This window comes from Orbicella faveolata, unplaced genomic scaffold (assembly GCF_042242905.1).
Source record: "Orbicella faveolata isolate gen_17 unplaced genomic scaffold, um_ofav_v1 contig_1, whole genome shotgun sequence".
NCBI classification, from domain to species: domain Eukaryota; kingdom Metazoa; phylum Cnidaria; class Anthozoa; order Scleractinia; family Merulinidae; genus Orbicella; species Orbicella faveolata.
The window spans coordinates 7,220,001-7,242,982 of NW_028301536.1; the positions used below are offsets into that span (position 1 = coordinate 7,220,001).

The 22,982-nt window shown below is 38.6% G+C and overlaps 1 protein-coding gene and 1 pseudogene across 1 annotated transcript in view; both read left to right on the top strand.

Annotated features, from left to right (window-relative positions):
* Positions 1-4,119, top strand: part of LOC149117893 (uncharacterized) — a 4,313-nt pseudogene extending 194 nt beyond the window's left edge.
* LOC149117892 (uncharacterized) overlaps positions 1-14,365 on the top strand; it is a 41,345-nt gene extending 26,980 nt beyond the window's left edge. Inside the window, exons 8-9 of the mRNA XM_089287217.1 lie at positions 12,309-12,380; positions 14,079-14,365. Of these exons, the coding sequence (XP_089143343.1) occupies positions 12,309-12,380; positions 14,079-14,154 (148 nt within the window). The 3' untranslated portion in view covers positions 14,155-14,365. The remainder of the gene's footprint in view (positions 1-12,308; positions 12,381-14,078) is intronic.
* The last annotated feature ends 8,617 nt before the right edge of the window (positions 14,366-22,982 follow it).

Here is a 22,982-nt window from a genome sequence, read left to right on the forward strand (position 1 = left end):
ACATTCAAGCTCACTGAAGCAACTTATTTTTAAATTACAACAAAATGTCGAGCAGATGGGACGAAAAATAGTTCACGGCAGTCAGTTTTCCCGGTTAAATCAACCGTCAGTAAAGAAGAAGAAAGAAATTACCAATGAAAACGTGAAAAAAAAAAAAAGCTACAAACAGTGTCCGAGTAGAATTGAAAAACCTGTCGAGCGAGGAAAAAATCGACAAACTTGAGCGATTCTGTAAACGCCTACAGTGTGAAAGTGCCGGCCTGAAGAGGACAATACAAACTCTACGACGAAGTATAGGTAAGTGTCTGCTCAAGTAGTCATCAAGCCGTCTATAAATCTCCTAAAAAGTGTTTCTTAAAGTTTCTGAATTAACACTAAATGCCGCTTTCCCACAAACACATAATTTTAAAAAATTGTGGCGATGTCAATGGTTATGGCCGTCGATAAAACCAGGAACATGGAACATTCCGGAACATCCCGCACATTCCGGAACATCACGAAACATCGAATAATCATAATAATTATGCAAAAAATATGTAAAATTAAATTTTTAGAAATTAAATCAAACAAAAATATATTGATATCAGCTCGGAAAATAAAAACAAAACAAAAATATAACAAATAAAAAAAAAAAAAACAGGAAAAAAGAAAGAAAAACCAAAGTGATTGCAATGAGTGAAGGCTAGCAACTAAGAAGAGTAATCCATTCCTTCCAGTCGTTCGCCGTCAGTTTAATGCCGTGACTGTCCCTTATTCCCAGATTTCGTTCTTCACAGAAAACCAAGGTGGTGGCGTTCGAACTCCTTAATCAGACCTAAAAATATGAATACACGAGTGTGATTTCTTTATTCAATTCATTACGTCAATACAAAGATATGCGTATATACACGATTTCTCATGAGGAAATAGTTTCTCCATGAGATGGAAATAGAAACTCTTCGGCATTGAGTTTCTTTTTTTTAAACTAGTTCGGATTGCTCGAGCTCTGATGAAGTGTAAACAAATACAAACACAAAATTTACAAACATCTGGCGACGCGCGCGCTGTCTTGCAGGGTCACTGGTCAAAACTTTATTGTCTCACGAAATATTTGTTACATGTGTTGGCGATCTGAAATTAAAATCTAAGTGTCGCCAACTGTTGAAATGCATTTCTTAGATAATGTTTCGTCCAGTAAAAGTTAATACTTAATTAATTAAAAATACTTTTACCGCAGGCTATAATCTACTCATCGCTAGTTCAATTTCACATGCAGATCGTTATCTGACATTCGATCAAACTTAGTTTTAAGTAGACCAGACATGCGAAGTACGCGCGTGAATGCGCTGCTCTAATCTAATTTTACATATTTTTGTCATAATTATTATAATTATTCGATGTTCCGGGATGTTCCGGAATGTTCCATCTGCCGGGTTTTATATCGACGGCCAATGGTTACCGGTGTTGTCACCAAAATTTTTAAATTCAAACTTATAGGTTAATATATTACCACTACAAGGGGTCAAGGAATACTTAAAAGCAAAATAGTAAAAACAGTTTGTAAAATAAAGCAAACTAAATGGTATGGTCACATAGGGCACGGGTTTGTGTCTAAATACCAAACTTGAAGCGGCGATTTTGGTCATCGAGTTGGACGCCTAGTTGCGAAGCAAACAAAAATTTAATAACATACTCTGGACTGGATATCACCGCTTCGCAAAAAAAGGGCTCTTTTATAGCTGGGTACGCAGTAAACAAGATTTGAATCGGAGCTAAATCCTCTTTTGAAAAAGCCTGCTTGCTCAAATCATTGCGAAATGTTCAAAATTAGATAGATATTTAGATTATGTTTAATTTTATGTGACCGGCCGGCTTTCGTATATTACGCCAGAACTTCTGGTAGAAAAAAAAAACACAGCCTTTTAACCGAAAGTGCATGCATATGACCAACAAATTTTAGTCTAGACATAACTTTTGTGAGAATGCATTTTTTCCCAAAGGGTTTGTCTGCCTTTTATTTTGTAAATTAGCAGGTCAACATGTCGACTCGATATAAGCAGACCGAGGAAACAGTAACTTTCAGAAATCCACACAAGTACACCGCATACTTTAATTTTTCTATCCTTAAATTCATTATTCAAATGACACAAAATAAAAGTTTGTACTCTCATAAAACTTGTAAGGGTCCTATTTATCATAGTAAGGAACAGTTTTTAATTATTATGACATTTTCATATTTACAGTATTTTTGAGAAGAATTAACAATGACCTAATGAAAGGTGTCTTAAAGTTACAAACTGAAGCAAAGAAGCGTGAAAGAACTTTGAAGTCTATTGAATTGAAAACGAAACAAGTCGATAACAAACTACGAGGGACCAAATCTGCTTCCAAAAAGCTGAAAAGACAATTAAAGGAAAATGGTGAAAATGTAAAGAAACCTAGGTATTCCCTTGTGGACACATTTTCTCACGGCAAAAATGGAACAAATCACAGAACAGTCATGTTTCTAGCCTACATGAGATATTAACAGCATGTATGTTTGCTTTCTAGCCAAAAGACACCCATCGCATTACATCCAATTTCTAGTATTTTATTTAACTGTAGCCCCCCAACAAATGTTGTCTCGCCATCCACACTGCAGACTGAAATATCCTATTAGGTGAGGCCGATAAACTAATATTACGCAAAAAAATTGCAAGTAGCCAATATTATTTCCATGTATGGAGTGATGACTCCAACAAAGGTGGCGAAGAGCGGCGCATTGTAGGTGTCCACACCCGGTGCCCAGAGATCAATAAGCCCAGGGCATATGTCCTTGGTAACAGTTTGACTGCGAGTGGGTCAGGAAAACACCAGTCTGATGTAGAATATCATGTTGTTCATGGCATAACTAATGTTTCAGGGTTGGTTGGGGATAATGCCTCAACCCAGATGGGGAAGGCTAATGGTTTAATAGCAAATAATTCAAGGGTTTTTGAAAAGGATATGTTCTTTGTTTGATGTTACCCCCACGTCCTGAACATTATGTTAAGAAGGATGTGCCAACCTGGGTTTGGGGCCAAGGGTGACATGAATAACAACCGTGTATTGCAACTACTTTATAAGGTATCTTGGCTTCATCATGAACGCCTGATGTAACTGATAAAACGAACAACACACTGAATAATTTTATTCCCTCCCAAAATATCATGAAAATATTATCAGCACCTTTATGCGGATCATTAAAAATGAAAGTGCCTATTATGTTGGAAAAAAATCATTACTGGAATACCAGCAGTTGTTGTGGCTTAGTAATCAATGCTAGCAGGGGTAACTATTTGCATTTGCCTGAAAGAATCGAACGTGAACTCACCTCTCGTAGCCTTGAATTTAACATCTCCAAAGCTGTCTCCGTGCGCTTAGTGCATTCGATATTTGCTCCACTACATTATCTTGAGCGCGCGGGGAAAAAGTTGAAATAACTTCAAGAGCAATCAGTCTAGGTCTCTAGACGTTCATTAGCCAGGACACTAGAAGGCAAATCTCGAATTTCACCGTTTCGGTTTTTCGATATCACCGCCTCTGCCCGCTGAGGACGGCAAAAAATAGTGACGAATAGTCGTCAATAGTCACCGCCTTAGGTCTAGTATCCTTGCGTTAATTAATTATCCAAATAAGCAACAGAATTTCAGTGAATTTATTACCTTTTCTTCTCCGGACGCAGGTTCAGGCTGTCCATCGCCGACATTAAGAAAACAGAAAACATAAGGATAACCTAATAAAGACGTATTTACGCTTTTGGAGTGGTTAAAACAGAAGAAATTACGTTTAGAAACACCTTTTGTCCTGATAAGCGTCTGTGCTTTTTAGCGGGAAAATCCCGTTCCACGTTGCTGCGAGGTTGACTGCGAGATAGTGGGTACCTTATTTGCTACGATTTGCCACTAATTTGCCACTATTTGCCACTATTCGCCATTATTCGAGACTGTGCGCCACTATTCGCACTATTGGAGACTATTCGTACTATTCGCTATTCGCTATTCGGGACTATTCGCTGTTCGCTATTAACTATTCGGGTTTTCCAGACACCCGTGTAATTTTGCTTCTCCTTGAATGTTTCATTTTTTCGCTGCATAATAGAGGAACCTCACAAAACCAAAACCCGAACAAATTAAAAAAATGGATCAAAATCCACCAGTCACAACCCGCATACCATTACCTTTTGAACAAGTTAAAGTGAACATCTGTTTCTTGAGAGGTCCGTCAAGTTTATTGACGGCAGCGAAAAAACACAACCTTCGCTCCCTTTTGAACTTCATGGCGAGGCAAACGCGAAGCCATCGAGAAGTAAGAAATAAACTAGAAACAACCTTTTCTTTAAAAGTGTGCTACGCGTCAATTTGCGAACCTTCGCGACTTGAACAAGTGGTGAGTATTGGACAACACTCCGAAAGAATGGTTATTTGGCCTTCCTGCTGCTCTTAAATCGCTATCATCTGCGTCCTCTGCTTCCTAATCCTCAATAATGACGAAATTTCTCAAATCAATCTGGCTCCTGATGTGGCATTTGCGTGTTAAATCATCGTCATTGTCACTTTCGAATCCTTCGATGTCAGATTCAAAGCCGTTATCCGAGGGAAAAGCGAAGTTTCCATCCAAATTATAATCAAGTATTTCTTGAGCGCGATACCTCACAGGCCTCCTGCTCATGTTTATAAGTGGTATTTAAATCGTGCCTTGCCTTCGACAAAAGCAAACATTTTCGAAAAACTCGATAAAAACAGCTCTAATCTGACCAAAATGGCAACTCCATGTGTGTTTTGTCTAAATTGGCCGTTTAAGAACTGGTAATGACTAAGGGAGAGACTGCTGATTAAAGGAGTTGCAGACAATTTCCGAAATAAACGGAATGTCTTGAAAGTTAGTCCAAAAATTTCCAACCGAAATGTCCGAACGGAAAAGATATGTTCTTACCAATTCTTGACCAGTTCCAGCCACCGTCTTGGAATTATTAGGGAGTTTAAGAAACCACGACGAGAACAACGTCGATTAAAAAATGAATTCATATTATACCCACGAATCTCGCGTTACTTTAAAGTCACTGTCAAAACCATCACGTAATTGAATCTGAAACACAGCGATAAATTTGAAATAGAAATGTAAAAAATTAGCCGTTGTGGTTCTCGTTCTCCAGACAGCGCAGAATCTCACATTGTTGTTTTGCAGAGGACGGCAAAGAATCATAACGCACATGCCATTCTACTGTTTATTGAATCTCTTGTCAAGAGACGTTCCCGTTGCCGTTACCGTCGTGGTTTTCTTAAGCTCCCCGTATTAAGAGGCCGAACTCCATTCTCGTCCCCAGAGCCTCCGGGTCTTTGGTCACGTGGTCGGCGAAATGGAGGGCTCTGGTCGCAGCCAATACCGGATATCCGTAAATCACGGACAACAGATGGCGCATGCATAATTCCTGCCAACACATCTGCTCATACTCAGAAATTAATCCTGAGGGAGGGCAGAGAGGTAGCGAGAGAAGGTCAGAAGGGCTGTACATGTGTTGTAAGTCAGTGTCGACAGATGGGAATTCGAAGAAGCCTTGACAGAGGCTTTCACTTCGCTGAAGTCCAGTGATTCAGAGTTAAAAAGAGAACAGAAAGACACCTTGAATACCGTCGCTTTGGAAACGATTGCAATTTTTTCTGAATATTTCACCAACGGGTTTCTTTTTGCCTTTTTTGGTGGAGCGTCTAGAAAAAGGCAGGGACAGCTGTGTTGTTGTTTCTTCTCTTTCATATGCGATCATGTTCGATAAAATATAGAAGTTAAACGAGCGAGGTGCAGTTGTTAAAGCAAAGTAATCAGGATACTTCGTGTAATACGTCTATCAATGACATTGTAAAATTTGCTTATGGACACAAGAAAGCGTTTATGGAAACTCCATCACTGAGGAAGAGAAGATTTTAAAAGACTTTTAAAATACAAGTCGAGCCGATAGAGGAGGATAAAAGTTAACAGTGGTAAGAACTATTTACATCCTGGTTATTTACATAGGTTTGAAGAGAGTAGCAGAATAACAACTATTTGAACTCAGAGACTTTTTGTGTATATTTTAATTTTACTCATCATTCCGTGCAGGGAATGTATTTAACGAGTTCTTTTACAACGGTGCCAACTTTCCTACCTTTTTTTCAAAGAGCCCCATTTTGTTCTTTTCATATATATATATATATATAAATTTATATATATATAGAAGAGTCTTCCACAATCAAGAGATCATTAAACTCCCCCCCCCCGCCCCCCCCCCCCCCAAACCCCTTTCGCTGGCCCCGCAAGATACTTTTTCTGTTTGGCTTGTTTTAATTTTTTGTCGTAAAACATCGATCCTGAACAGTTTTCTTTTGATCTTTTGGGTACTTATGCGAAATAGTCCGAAACATATTCTCTCTATATTGTGTAACAGCTTGTTATAGAGCCTACAATGAAGGTATGGAAAATGTTAATACCGTGAAAGCCAAACCAAACAGGGAAAAACAACCTTCTCTAGAATTTAACCAAGGGCAACAGGAAGAATGAGAAGGCAATAAATGTTATGGAGGTCATTATTTGCAATATAACTCAAAGAAGAGTTAATTTCTTGACAATTTTCAAAAGCAACTTGGAAACCTTCTGGTGAGTTCTGTTTGTTATATCTAGCAAGAACTTGGCAAACAGCAGTTCTATCCACCTGGGTCTACTACGCATTTCAGCCAACATCTTTATGTCAAATACGGCATGTTGCGCGACTCCGTCGTCGTCGCCGCCGTCGTCGTGCGTACGCGCCCACGAGCTAGCCGTGATAACCATAAGAAAATCAACTCATGGGTTTCCTTTTCTTTCCTATATGAGTATGGGGTTCCGCTTGGCGGCCCTTCGGGCCGCCGGAGCTCCGCTGTAAATGTAGACGTGCCTAATGTGAAGAGAGTGATTCATATTGGTGTGCCATACACTATGGAATAATTTTTTGGGAAACTAGATGAACAAGATGAATGGGAAATGATGCAGTGTCAGGGTTTTATTACAATTCGTATGACGTAACTGGGGATGAAAGGCTATTCAGCCTGTAATGCAACATTGTACAACAATACATCTTGAAGGCATCGTTGTAACTTTTTTTGGTTGATTAGAACATCAGCAACATAACTTTACCATTATTGGTGGCTCTATCTCCATCTCCTTCTCTTTCTCTATTATGGAACTGCAAGAGCAACATTGTCATTTGAATTATCCATATACCATAAATCTTAAGGTGGTCATGCTTTGTGGAATTTACAGCACTATTTTGGTCTGAAAATTAACAAAGAATAGTAAATATCGGAGTGAAATAAATAATCTTCCAAAGGCTGATAACACGATAGTTTTGTTAGGGGAATATTAATGCTACTCTGTACACTTCTTTTATGTTTGATTTATGGTTAGTAGAGACTCCAACCGGTGCATTACATATTGAAAACCCTCTTGTCTGATTGGTTCTTTCATCATTTATATTATTAATTATTTTCATATTTTTGCACAGTTATTTGCATGGATGATTTAATTGTTATTATTTATTGAATTTTGTTGTTGTGTGGTTCCAGAAAATATCCATACCACCAACACGGAGGGAATTTGAAATTTCGGAGGGGTGGAGAGGAGTCAACGAGAACCAGGAAATTCCGGAGGGGAAGGGGGGTGAGACGGTCGAGTTAGTTTTTAGATGCCCTTCCATTCATTCACCTTTTCGTTTAGAAGTAGATAAAACGTCCTCAAGCAAACAACCACGCTCAAAAGAAATCAAAACGCTAGTAATTTTCCGAACGCTATTTGCATACGTGTCGCCTGAATCGATTAGAACACATGGATGCTCTCGAATCAATATATTGTTTTCTATTATTCTGAACAGTTTATTGCGAATGATACCCCAAGTTTTCTACGAGCCGTACAGTTCTCGTTCGGCTGGTTATGTATGGCTTTGCTCGTTCTTAAAAAGGAATTCTAGTTTCTTAAGACGCTGCTGTCTGTTCTGGAAGTGTAAACAACATATAGACATTTGGTCAGATCAAGTAAGTTGCAGGGTAAACAATAAGTCCTTCCTCAAGCGTTCGAAATGCTTTTCCAGGTTTAAATTTTTCAAATCGAAGCAATGCGAAAATAAATTAAGCTCAAAAAAACGAAATCCAAGTTTGTAATAACTAAACAAGAGGTTATTTCGATGGTTCTTTATTAAATATACACCTCCAAATTTTCTTTGAACACATGCAGTCCACCTAACGTGTTATACCAAAAAAAAAAGGAATATGTTGTGCTGTGTTCTAAAGGCAGCGAAACAAAAACGAGAAACAAAAACCCGTATCTCGTATATCGCCGCTTTAAGGCGGCGACGATATATTCGATACAAAAACTCTCAATTTGGCTGATGTTTCGAGTTTTTCACCTTGCGTGATTAACTTGTTGTTGCGAATAGTTGAGAGCGGTTCTACTTTGAGCAACAAATTAATTTTGCCTTTGCTGCTCGGTCCTCAAACTCACAACTTGTCACGCATAACATTCGCTCACATTTCGAGGCAAGTTGAGGGTTTGTGTATCTCGTGAAGCAGTCTCAAAGCTTACCACATGAAGCTTTCCATGTTGCGACAAAGCCAACCTTGAATCCGGATAAAAAACGGCAGGAGTTACCATTGGCTACATTGTTATTACCTGTAGCCAACAACAACTTGCCTTGCTATTTGCGACTACAATGAAGAAAAAAAAAAAACACTCGATCTAATTTCTAACACGGATTGCTTCGCATCCGCGTAAAAAGAACCTGTGGTGTCAATTTGATCCATACTCATCTTATCAGTCCTTCAACGGAAATTGTGCCACATTTACAAAGGAAAATAGTCGTATAGGAAGGTAATTTGACAAGTTACCATTTTATCTATTTTCTATTAAAGCATGTTTCAATACATTGCTGTATGTTTTCTTTGTGTGTATCTTCAGATGTTACGATCGATATCAATCGAGAATAAACAGCGTTGATGTGCAATGCATCTACGCCTAAGTGTTAGGAGTATTTACTTTAACTTTAACACACTTTCTTGTCAAAACTATGTTTTCCAGAGGGTATGGGGGGTGTATAAAATACTTGTTTTGCACTTGAATCAGACCATAACAGCTGGGAATTATGAGGATTTATTTTTACACTCCTTCTGTCTGGAAGTATACAGTCAAACTGAAAGAAACAAATTACAATTACTTTGAGGCTCTGTGCCGTAATTGTCGTAATTGTCCTTGAAGTAATACACACTGAAAATATGTTATAATTCTACTTACAATTCTTGTAATGCTTTCCCGTTCGTAAACCTTGCGTTTAGGTTATGATTCTTTCTCTGTATGAACTTAGCGTCTCTTAACGAATTAGCGTCCCCTCTGCGAGATTCGAACCGCGTGATCCTTTTTATAGAGGTATGCCCCTAGGGACTTTACATAATCACGCAAGGACTTAAGATAATTTCGTGTTCATGCAAAACAATACTTGTGGATATTCCGGAGGGGTGGGAGGGTTATTTCTGTCTTCAAAATATGGAAATTCCGGGGAGGATGAGGGCGTACGTGAAATGGGGGTATGGATATTTTCTGGAACTACAATTTGTAATAATGGAAGTGGAGTTGTGCTACTTGTAGCTGCTTCCTTTATTAAAGTGAAGAGAGAGAAGGGCAGTGGTCAGCTTGTGCTTATGGTTATTTTCTTTGACACAACATTTCCACAAATAATTTTAAAAATGCATTTGGGTGGAGGCTATATCTAAAAACAAATAAAATACTTGCCTAACCATAAAGGGTTTGTTTGTGTTTGTGGGGGAGGGGGGAGTACAGGGGAGGTGTCAGTTAAAGATATTCTATATCTCTAATAGCAAAAGCTTTTGTAGCTAATAAAAGTGTAACAGATAACATCTGCGAAGAAACAAACCAAATTTCAAGTTGAAATGTTCATACTGTTTGCTACATCCTCCAAGTACATGAAATTTATACATGGCACAATATTACACCACGGAGCTTTGACTTATTCTGGCAATTAAATGTCATAACATTTTGGATTGCTAGAATCTGCTTGTTCTTTAACCTGGCTCAAGGCTTCCTCCTGAGCTTTTCTTGAAGTCAGGTATATGTTTCTTGAAACTTCCCCACTGCCGATTCCAATTTGATTTTACAATTTCTTTGTCCTGGTGTAAAGTGACAGCTGGTTGAATTCTCAGAGTTTAAACTTATCTTCTCACCTTCTCGGCTGCTACAAGCTGCTACAAAAGACGATTATTACTACGATCAAGAACGACATCGTTGCAGGCGATGAACTGCTTTGGTTACGCGAAAACGTTTACGATTCCTTCGGATCGATCGGGAAGGGTCGTAGGTTCGATTACCTGCCGCTGTTCAGGAGAGAGGTTTAGATTTGTTGTTAGTACTACAGCCTACTACAGCCGCCGAACATTTCCTGTCCTCTCCTAACCACACTGCTAACGACATGCAATTAATCCCCGTCGAAAAAATCTTTTCGAACCGAGACTCTATCCGTGAGGCCAGGGAAGCTTTTTCGATTCAAAAAGGCAGAACAATTGATCCTGATGGTCTGAACATCCGCGAAGAAACATATAATTGTTTCCATTTGTTTTCTTTTATTATGTTCTTTTGTCATGTTATTTTATTTTACCGTATGCTTATCCTTAATTTACACTGTCAATTACTTTTACATATTTCCGGTATTACGTAAATATCGGCTGCAAAAAAACACGTCCCAATGTAAAATTTTCATTGTACCTGAAGAAGGCTGGTTTGGCCAGCCGAAATATAGCACACCTTCAAAAAATCATCCTACGTTGTGTCGGTTTTTGCTTTTGTATTCTTCATTTTACATGTGAAGCCGATTAGATCACTATTGATCCAACGTACACCAGCAGGACCATCGTTCCGGTTGCTTGCTTAAACATTTTATAGTCAGGAGAGGAGCCCGCTCTCCTCCCCCGAAGACACGGCTGGACTCATGGCGATCCTTTTGTTCGTCTTAACCAATCAGATAACCACCCGCAGAGTTTTGTCGGGCATAAATTATCTCGTCAGTTCGGATTGCGGCCCGGGATGGAGGATAAATAGCGTGCGAGAGAACTTCAGAGACATTTGAGATCGAAAGTTTGAAAATTTACAACGAGAAACGATAGAAAAGTTGGTCAATGGCCAAGATGTGTTACTTTTTCAGCGAACAGGGTCGGGAAAATTTGAATCATTTGGTTCCGGAACGTCGGATAACAAAGTCAACAAAGAGATGGATAAACCTAAACATTGAGCTCAAGAAACAAAACAGTCAGTCCAATAGATGTATTTCATTAAATGAGCTAAATCGCAGGTAAAGCAAACCGAACTACCAATTAAGCATACAATTACAGGTGGTCAAGTTAACAGCGGAAACCATGCAGACCATGTGACCTTTGGCATGCATGATCAGTTTGTTAAACCACAGTCCAACGGCGCTACTCTGCTTAAAAAATCTCTTCCTTACAACACAGTATCCATGCATACAGTGCTCTTCCGCAGCGAAAATGTGAAACAAAGTAGGTTGGAAAAACAAAATTTTAAAAAAGAGAACGGAAAATGCACAAAAATGTTTCGAGCCGTAGTTGTTGGGTGGGCCTGTCCAGGTTGTAATCAGATGACATTCCCGGCGACCAGGTGCGCTGCATGAATTAAATTATGAATTTACTTCACAAGCGTGCTTTCCCGCTCACGCGTGCAGCCGTCAGTCCCCGGGGAGGAACGTAGACTGAACTCGAGAGAGCGGCGGAAATCGAGCCCAGAAGGGTCGCCACTCGTTATGCTGTTTTAATTTTTGAAAAGCGCGCCAGCTCCACAAACTGTTGACGAACCGGTTTCTCCCGTTAAATGCTAAACAACTACAATTTTTCTCCGTTTTTTTTTTTTTTATTATTATTATTTTTGTGTTGGGAGGTATAACAAAACACTTAATGATTGGCCCTACGGGAAACAGTGAGTTTTGTTTCTGGTAATATTGTGGGATACGGGGAAAAAACTCACTGTATCCCTTGGGGCCAGTCATTAAGAGCTTCTTAATGAATAATTGCCGAAATGTTGCCAGTCGTTAAGTGCTTATGAAGAATAATAGCCGAATTGTTGACAAACTTTGCACATACAGCTCATACCACTTTCTAGCACCTTCAACCGACAAACGCTTTTAGCTAGACTAGATCTAGACCTTTCAGAACTAGCCTCCCCAGTCAATCACCCTAGATAAATTACTGATACCACTCGGCTCCAACTAATTACTGTGACGTTTTTGTTGTTAGCAAATTGTCGGAGAATCAGTTAAAGGACTTGCCTCCCGAAGTTTTCTCAAACAACACTAAGCTGAAGTCGCTGTAAGTTGAACTCAGTATCAATCCTATTCTTAACAAACACAGCTGGAGAGAAATTAGGTTGCTCGCAATACTGTTGAATACAAACGTTCAACAGCAAGCAACACATTCGTCAACACCCTTAGGAAAGCACTTTAAGAGCAATTCTCCAGGAAAGTGAAGCAAAGTTGGAAATGAAAAATTTTAACCCCCCTTCAATTTTTGTGTGGAGGTAGGCTACCTTGGGGGATAAACAAAAACAACCATATTTGGATCGGCAGATGTAATCGTTGCCATGATAACCGCACTAGATGACGTCGGCCTCAGGACCATGTTTTGAGCAAAAGTTCCACTCTCAAAAAGTAAAAGTAAACGAGTCTGGTTCTCGGGTGCATGTGAACCAATTCAAATATAGCAGACGCGAATTTGAATAATTATATATTCTGTTATTTTCGTTTTGAAATCTGGTCTTTTCATCGGGTATTCCCTGTTAAGCTTATTTAATCCCCCATTAAGAAATTTTTCATTTTTTCTACGTTGTACTTGGAATTTCTCAGATAACCTTTCGTTTTGAAGATTTCAGTGAAGGGATCTCGATCATTTGACGTGGGATTGAAAACAAGGCAGATAATACTTGCCTGAAAATCTCAGACCAGGTAATTTAGGTGTAAGATGCACACAACAACCAAACTGATATCAGATGCTACTCATCCCAGTCTTTGCGGAAGATCAGAGCTGGCAGCTGGCAATCCCACGTCAAATGATCGAGATCCCTTCACTGAAATCTTGAAAACGAAAGGTAATCTGAGAAATTCCAGGTAAAACGTAGAAACAATGAAAAATTTCTTAATGGCGGATTAAATAGTCTTAACAGAGAATACCCGATGAAAAGACCAGATTTCAAAACGAAAAGAACAGAATATATAATTATTCAAATTCGCGTCTGCTATGTTGTGCTTTCCTGTCATACCCTACTATTTAAAACGGAGCACGACAATGGTGAAAAACATTGTATGCACCGCAAAAACCTGGCACAACGAGAGAAAGAGTGCGGAGCAGCAGCAGCAAAACTAACAAGAAGTTTACAGAAATCTGAACTGCGTTGTTTTGGTTTTGTTGAGTTTGCTTTTGTTTGCTTCGCCCATAGCCATTCTTAAGTTACAGGAACCACATATGTGCATTGCAGATATTTAACTTTGCTTCAGATTTCTGTAACTAATTATAAAAACTTAACTCGCTTCAATGGCACAAGAACAGAAAGCCATTTCGTATTAAATAGAGAGAAATATTCAAGAAACTTCAGTTACATCTATTAAGGCTGTTCTTAACCCAAGACTACAAAATTGGCTGGGAATCGGCTCAATGTTGAACCTTCAGTAAAGCTTTATTCAGCTACTGACTCTGGAACGCTAATGCACCAGCTTACAACAAACGTGATTTAGCAGATGTCAATAGCTACTGGCACCTTATCAACGACTTTTTCTTGACTTAAATAAAACCGACCGAGAGACCACAAAGAAACTGGGAAACAATAAAAACTTACAGCAACGGCCTGAAACGCTTTTATCTAGACTCTGAAGTTGACACCTTCCTTGGTTTTTTGAGAAACATAATTCACCAACAACAGTTCTTTTGAGAACTACCCTCACCTGATCAATCACCCTAGATAAATTACTGATACCCCTCGGTTCAAATTACTTACTGTGATGTTTTTCTTGTTAGGGAGTTGCAAGAGAATCAGTTAGAGGACTTGCCTCCCGGAGTTTTCTCAAACAACACTGAGCTGTTAGCCGTGTAAGTTGAACTCGGTATCAAATCACAAATCATTCTTTAATTTTGGCGAGAAATTTCAGTCTTAATTTATAATTACACATGTGAAATTACAAAACTACCATGGCAACGTTTCGCGGGAAATTTCTCAATACAATAAATTAGTCAAAACCCCACAATTGTAAGCGTAATTTGTCACTGATGATATTAAAAGGTAATCATATGGTATACTCGTGAAATTAAGAGCAGCTTCGCCTAAATATCAACTAGACTTGGAAATAGCGAAAAAATCGAATTTCTTCAAACTCGCCCAGAATGAAGCCCTACGGGCACTAGTTACAAAAATATCGTTTTAAGTTCGATAAATCAAAAATTATTTTTTTCCGCAATTTTTTCGTTTCGATGCCCCAAATCGGCCAAAATCCATCGAAAATAAGCGGCATATTCAGAGGCTCGTAAACTCAAAAGTAAAAATCTTCATTACAAACTGATTGCACGTCGTATTTGTACTTCCTTTTTTGTCTATTTAGAGCTAAATAGATCGTGATTTGATTAGAACTTAAATATTTGACGAATTTCCTAAATTAACGACCCAAGACAGCTTTACAAGAGGTCTACATTTAGCCTATTTTCAAATGCTAAAAAGGCGTTCTGGTACACGGCTTTTCCCAAAACGACTAGTTTGGTGTAAAAGAGCATTCTTTCTTCTTCAAATTAGTGAAATAAAATTTTTGGGTAAATAAAATCGCGAGCGCTGAGATAGCGAACTAAATGCAGCACTTCTTCCTGAAAACGTGACCTTTGACCCGAGCGTAACGAAACCGATTACTGCAAGAAAACCCGGAAGAAAAGCAAACGCTTCGTTATTTTGAAACAATTTCTAGTGATATCTCTCCGAAACCATGATTGCAAGAAACTATTTCCAGATATGAAATCTTACAGGGTCAAAAAAGGAGCTAAAGGGCGCATTTTGACACAATAACTCTGTTTGCTGAAAATTGAAGTCAATGACCGTTAACGAATTCCAGTGAAATTTGCAAACTTGAAGTATGTTAGGCGATACTTACCTGAATATTTATATCAATAGAAGAGTCGTCTTCTTGGATTAACCTTCAAAAGAAGCAGGATCCAGATTTGAAAACCTCTAAAAGAAGAAATGTTTAATGTTCCGTGACCTGCCCGCCGCTATAAATTAGCTTAAATTCCATGCACATGCCGACCGCATGTTTGTCGTAAAACTCACTTAACTCCACTGACAGTTTCCATGGGCAACCCCAAAATAAACAATCCCCAAAAATGTAAAGTGAAATTGGCTGTCTTCATGAACAGTTAGAAGCTAGAGTCAAGTTCCATTACCTTTAAAAAGTGCTTGAATTTATTTGTTTGCGTCGACTTTGTCTACTACTCTCACGTTCGAATGCCGCGAATCGGTCACGCCAAAACAGTGCAGACCGTGCAGACTGCAGACACTTGTTTGGGCTTTTCATTGTGACTCCTTTTTTTTGGGTCTAGTTACAAAATAGTGTTAAATATATCTGAAAGTTTGTCATTTATCCACAGGCTGCACAAGCGCAGTATTTGACTTTTGATTCAATAGACAAACGCGTACAAGACTTTGTATGGGAAACTTACTCAGTCTGCACGGTCTGCAGTGTTTTGGCGTGACCGATACTACGCAGTATTCGAACGTGACAGTAACTACTGAGTGAACAAAGTAGAATCAAGCACTTTTAAAAGGTAATGGAACTTGACTTTAGCTTCTAACTGTTCATGAAGACAGCCAATTTCACTTTACATTTTTGGGGATTGTTTATTTTGGGGTTGCCCATGGAAACTGTCAGTGGAGTTAAGTGAGTTTTACGACAAACATGCGGTCGGCATGTGCATGGAATTTAAGCTAATTTATAGCGGCGGGCAGGTCACGGAACATTAAACATTTCTTCTTTTAGAGGTTTTCAAATCTGGATCCTGCTTCTTTTGAAGGTTAATCCAAGAAGACGACTCTTCTATTGATATAAATATTCAGGTAAGTATCGCCTAACATACTTCAAGTTTGCAAATTTCACTGGAATTCGTTAACGGTCATTGACTTCAATTTTCAGCAAACAGAGTTATTGTGTCAAAATGCGCCCTTTAGCTCCTTTTTTGACCCTGTAAGATTTCATATCTGGAAATAGTTTCTTGCAATCATGGTTTCGGAGAGATATCACTAGAAATTGTTTCAAAATAACGAAGCGTTTGCTTTTCTTCCGGGTTTTCTTGCAGTAATCGGTTTCGTTACGCTCGGGTCAAAGGTCACGTTTTCAGGAAGAAGTGCTGCATTTAGTTCGCTATCTCAGCGCTCGCGATTTTATTTACCCAAAAATTTTATTTCACTAATTTGAAGAAGAAAGAATGCTCTTTTACACCAAACTAGTCGTTTTGGGAAAAGCCGTGTACCAGAACGCCTTTTTAGCATTTGAAAATAGGCTAAATGTAGACCTCTTGTAAAGCTGTCTTGGGTCGTTAATTTAGGAAATTCGTCAAATATTTAAGTTCTAATCAAATCACGATCTATTTAGCTCTAAATAGACAAAAAAGGAAGTACAAATACGACGTGCAATCAGTTTGTAATGAAGATTTTTACTTTTGAGTTTACGAGCCTCTGAATATGCCGCTTATTTTCGATGGATTTTGGCCGATTTGGGGCATCGAAACGAAAAAATTGCGGAAAAAAATAATTTTTGATTTATCGAACTTAAAACGATATTTTTGTAACTAGTGCCCGTAGGGCTTCATTCTGGGCGAGTTTGAAGAAATTCGATTTTTTCGCTATTTCCAAGTCTAGTTGATATTTAGGCGAAGCTGCTCTTAAGAAATAATTTCACTTGCGTTGTGTCCATATTCTAATAATTTCCTAATTTCACTTGTCATCCTATCAGTACCCATACTAACATACACAGCCGGAGATAAACTATTCACATGGTAGGGTTGATCCCAATGCTGTCGAATACAAATGTACAACAGCACCGCGCAGCATTTTCCTAAAATTCAAAAAATGGTAATTCATGTATATCATGCATACGATATCCATATCGATATTAAGGACGGTGGCTACTTTTGCCAGTGGATACATGCTCTACCCAACACGCAAGGCATGGTTTACACGTCACGACACGCGCGCTAGAGTTGAAATTGACGTATTCAATTACGTTACTAAGTGCGTGACTAAAATAAAAACAAAATTTTTCTAAAATGACCAAATCAAGTTTAATGAACCTGTACTGAAAACAAGAACACCAGAATAGCAGCTTATCGTTGACCACTAACTGTTAACGGCTTTCAGCTAGAACACTAGTTGTTATCCGTAGAAAATTATACTGAAATCCGGGTGTAAACGTGTACCTGTAGATGGCATAGTGCGTGCAAAGAAATTGCAAGAGATGCAATTATTTAACTTACTAGGGAGGTGACAGGAACTATGGTAACGAGTATCAAAAAAGACAACAAAACAACTCGTGTAACTTTCAAAAACGTGCAGTCATCCATACTCAGTTTTTATCTAATGATATGCAAGTGGCACCAATTGGTTTTTGGTTGTGTGCATTCTTCTCCTGTTGTTTACTTGGTCGAATTGGCGGCAACAATATCATAAGGAATGATACCGACAGAAAATAATAACTAGTAATAGTTATCACTAAATCTGCCCCCGCTGAGATAAACTAAGAATTAAGCCAGGATCCGAGCCAGGATCCCAGCCAGGATCCGAGCCAGGATCCCAGCCAGGATTCGAACCAGGATCCGAGCTAGGATTCGAGCCAGGATCCGAGCCAGGATCCGAGCCAGGATCCGAGCCAGGATCTGAGCCAGGATTCGAGCCAGGATCCGAGCCAGGATTCGAGCCAGGATCCGAGCCAGGATCCGAGCTAGGATCCGAGCCAGGATCTGAGCCAGGATCCGAGCCAGGATCTGAGCCAGGATTCGAGCCAGGATCCGAGGCAGGATTCGAGCCAGGATCCGAGCCAGGATTCGAGCCAGGATCCGAGCCAGGATTCGAGCCAGGATCCGAGCCAGGATCCGAACTAGGATCCGAGCCAGGATCTGAGCCAGGATTCGAGCCAGGATCCGAGGCAGGATTCGAGCCAGGATCCGAGCCAGGATTCGAGCCAGGATCCGAGCCAGGATCCGAGCCAGGATCCGAGTTAGGATTTGAGCTGGGATCCGAGCCAGGATCCGAGCTACGATTTGAGCTGGGATCCGAGCCGGGATTCATCCTTTCCCCGCCTTTAGTTTTTCCTGCCATTTTGATCACGTGATCAGAACCCAAAAAATAGAATCTATTCCATGTAGCATGGTTTCGTCAAAGGACGCTCTACTGTCACTCAGCTCCTGGATACGGTACATCTTATGGTCAGAACAATCGACCATGGTGAACAAACTGATGTCGCTTTCTTGTATTTTTCACAAGCGTTTGATTCAGTATCTCATGCACACCTGATCAGAAAACTGGATCAGTCTGGAATTAAGGGACCATTTTTACATTGGTTCATAAGTTATCTTGGCAATAGGCTGCAGCGTGTGGTAATAGATGGCGAGAGTTCGGATTGGTTACCTATTACCTCAGGAGTCCCACAGGGTTCTCTCCTTGGACCTGCTTTATTTGTGCTATTTATTGATGATATGCCAAGTGTGTTATCCCACTCAAGTACATTGGCTTTATTTGCTGACGATGCTAACTGCGTCCGTGCAATAAGATCTCACACTGACTGTGCCTTGACAAGACGACCTTGACAAGCTGGTTGACTGGAGTGACAACTGGAAGCTGGCCTTCAATATTGACAAATGTTCTCTCTGCACAGTAACAAGGAAGCGCAACCCTGTAATTTGTAACTACAAAATGGGAGGGAAGATTCTTAGCAGGGTGCACTGGAAAAGTTGAAAATTTACAGAGTATGTAAATAACATGTAATTAACATGTAAATAACCAAAAAAAGACTGTAAAGAATAATTTACATGATTTTTCCCCTTTTACATGTTTTGCAGGTTTCATGTAAATAACATGTAAATATTTTAAGTGAAACATGTAAATGATGAAGAAAACACTGTAAATGTTTCAAAGCAAAGGGCTAAGATCATGTAAATAACATGTAAACTGTTCCTGCAAATACTGTAAATAGCCTGTAAATTTCTTGTGATTCAACCTGGAAACCCGTAAATAACATGTAAATTTAATACAGGGAGGGTGCCACAATACTGTAAAAAACATGTAAATAAAAAAAGGGGAGGCTGTAAACAACATGTAAATAAAAAAAAGGGAGGCTGTAAATAACATGGAAAATGAAAACAGGAGCCTGTAAATAACATGTAAATCGAAAAAGGGAGTCTGTAAATAACATGTAAATCGAAAAAGGGAGTCTGTAACTAACATGGAAATCAAAAAAGGAGCCCATAAAGAACATGTAAATCGAAAAAGAGAGCCTGCAAATAACATGTAAATCAAAAAAGGGAGCCTGTATATAACATGTAAATGGAAAAAGGGAGCCTGTAAATAACATGTAAATCGAAGATGGGAGCCTGTAAATAACATATAAATGGAAAAAGGGAGCCTGTAAATAACATGTAAATGGAAAAAGGGAGCCTGTAAATAACATGTAAATGGAAAAGGGAGCCTGTAAATAACATGGAAATCGAAAAAGGGAGCCTGTAAATAGCATGTAAATGGAAAAAGGGAGCCTGTAAATAACATGGAAATCGAAAAAGGGAACCTGTAAATAACATGTAAATTGAAAAGGGGAGCCTGTAAATAACCTGTAAATTGAGAAATGGAGCCTGCAAATAACCTGTAAATTGAAAAAGGGAGCCTGTAAATAACCTGTAAATTGAAAAAAGGGAGCCTGTAAATAACATGGAAATCAAAAAAGGGAGGCAGAAACCCTGTACGATAAATGACTTGTAAATAATAACTTGAAGAAAAATGCATGGAATGTACTGTTTTATTGTAATCAAATCTGTTGACCTTAATTACAATAGTAGAAAATATGCAAATTTATACAGAATCAGAAATTTATTGCAATCAGAACAAACTCAGTAAAATTCAAATAGTTTTTATATGCCATGAATAAGGTTTACAATGTATACATTGCAACAAATAAAACATGTTTTCTTTTCTATCTATCCATAACAAGACGACTTAAATGTAATTTTGTGCATGGCCAAAATATTTTAAAATACCATGACTGAGCTCCTTTAACCGAATTCAAGCACTTTTCAAGAAGACTACTAAAATTCAAGACCTTTTCAAGATTGTGCGAAACCATGTCATATTGAGCCCTATTTAATTCATAAATAATAAAATGATTAAGAACTATACTGTTGTCAGCTACAACTAGTGAAAATTTTGCAATTTAGGTGTATTACTAAATTAAAATTGTTTGCGAATGGATACCTGTCTTAAATATATACTAAATCCACAAAGTCAAATGCAACATAATGATAATACCTTTGTCATAAAATGAATGAATAAACTGTTTTTTTTTACTAAGTAATTAATGTAGGATTAAATTGGCTTTAATGATGAGAAATGGGGGAGGTATGATGGCCTCGTAGTTACATGTAGTGCGCTCAACTCCTGATCGAGTGATCCGAGTTCAAGCTCTAGGCAGGTATGTTTTGTTGTGTTGTTGAGCAACACACTTTACTCTCAGTGCCTCTCCACCCAGGTGTATAAGTGGGTAGCAGCGAATTTACTGGTGGGGTAACCCTGCAATGGACTGGCATCTCATCCAGGGGGAGCAGAAATAGTCCTAGTCGCTTCCTGCTACAGAAAGCAGGATAAGCTCCAGCCTGTTGGGCCACGTGGCTCGTATGCAGACTTTACCTTTACCTTATAATGAAAATTACTGCAATGTAAGTGTGAAGTATTGATCAACTTTTTTCATAGAGTGAATTGTTCTTTTGAAATAACAGAAAATAGGGAGAAAAACCATTTACCACAAGATAGAGGTTGACATTTTAAATTCATCATAAAAACATTCATGCCAAAGGAATACTACATTGCATAACATAAAACAAGGCTTCTGACATCTTTTAGGCTATGTTTACAAAGTCACAGTTTCCTTCTTTTTCCAAAACTGTCCGGAATCCAAACAGTACAAACATTTTGGACCCCTGACAAAACATTCACTGTAAACAATATTCAAAATTTTACTTTTTCTTTTTGTGATAAAAAAACTGTACTGTAAAAAAAAAATTCATAGGGGCCTGTTGAAATTGAAAGGCCTATCTAGTACCATAGTTCCCATGACACATCATAAGTTAATAAATTATTGATCTGGTACTACATGTATGTAAACATAGCCTTTTCTTTTTATGATGAAATCTTATAGCTGCTGTATTGAACAATAAGTATCAACCTAGCAATCTGAGATATTTAAATTTGATGCTAATTCACGAACACAGGTACAGTGTAGGTGATACTTCAAAGCATTAAAAAATAATGTTTAAAGTGGTTGAATTTAAACCAGAAAGCTGCCAGAGCATATCAAAGTGTTGAAGGTCACCATGTTAGACTGTAATGCACCAGGGGCCCATTTCTCAAAGGTTCCAAAAAGTTTTCGCACCCAGAAAGCCATACCAAAATCTGAAATCTTATGCTTACAGAGCTGTTTTAATCACTTATTCTCAATATGAACAGAGGTTTCCTTCACACAAGAAGTTTCAGGCATATACAGCTCTTAGCTTTTAGACACAGCTCAATTAAAGATGGCTTTGTGGGCCCGAAAAGTTTCCAGGGCCTTCAAGAAATGGGCCTTGGACCCCTTATAGAGTCATAAGTACTGTAGACTTCTCAGTGGCTGATTTTTTCCTGATCAAGCATCAATGCCAAGGAGTATGCATGTATTGACCACTCTCAATTTTACTTCATCCTACAAGTAACATAAAACATTTCATTAAATAAGATAAGTTATGTCTGAGTATGAATCAGCAAATTCTGTGTATGATATCAATCAGTGAATTTTACACTGGAGTTATTATTTTGTTTCTTATCATTCCAATTTATACTGTGACCTTTGAAATCCGACTGTAGCCAGTCATGTTGACTGGCCAAAGTAATTTTAGCTCTGTCACGTCTTGTTTCTGACCGGTCAGGATATTTATGCAAAAATCAAGTACATGTAATGTGAGCCAAATTAAACCCACAAATAGAGTTTGTTTGTTCCAGTCACTGCTAGACCGTTTAAAAATTGGCTTAATATTTTTCTGAACGGATTTAACCCCAGTCACTCGAATGGCATTCGTATTGATCTTGAACGCATGACAAACAGCAAGCGAATGGTCTTTAGCCGTTCGAACAGATACATGTACATGTATGCATTGGTGTATGTTTTCATTAGAGGTCATAATAAAAAAGAGATTTAAAACTCTCAGATTTACAGTTGGGGATTTGATTGTTTATTCAAGAATGAACAACGTGACCATCTCAACATGACCTGACTGGTCAACATGACCGGCAAGTGAAGTTTTTGGCCAGTCAAGTCACCATTCTGGCCAGACATTGCCCGTTGACTGGCAATTATTTTGAGCCCTGAATATTCATCAATCAAACAGATCTTACATCTACATCTGTAGCTACTGTGTGACAAAAACTTTGCATCTCTGATTGGAAGGCACTGAATGTCAGAGGATGTAGAAGAACTAAACTCAAAATGTGTGGCAGTAAATATTCAATGTTCACTATCTTCTACATCATAATATTCATGCACAATAAATCAAACTCCTATCAAACAATGTTTAAATAATAAGTCAAGTTATTTGCAGGTACAATTTGATTGTTTCTTACATGTACATGCACTTATGCCCTATTGGTGGACAAAGGTA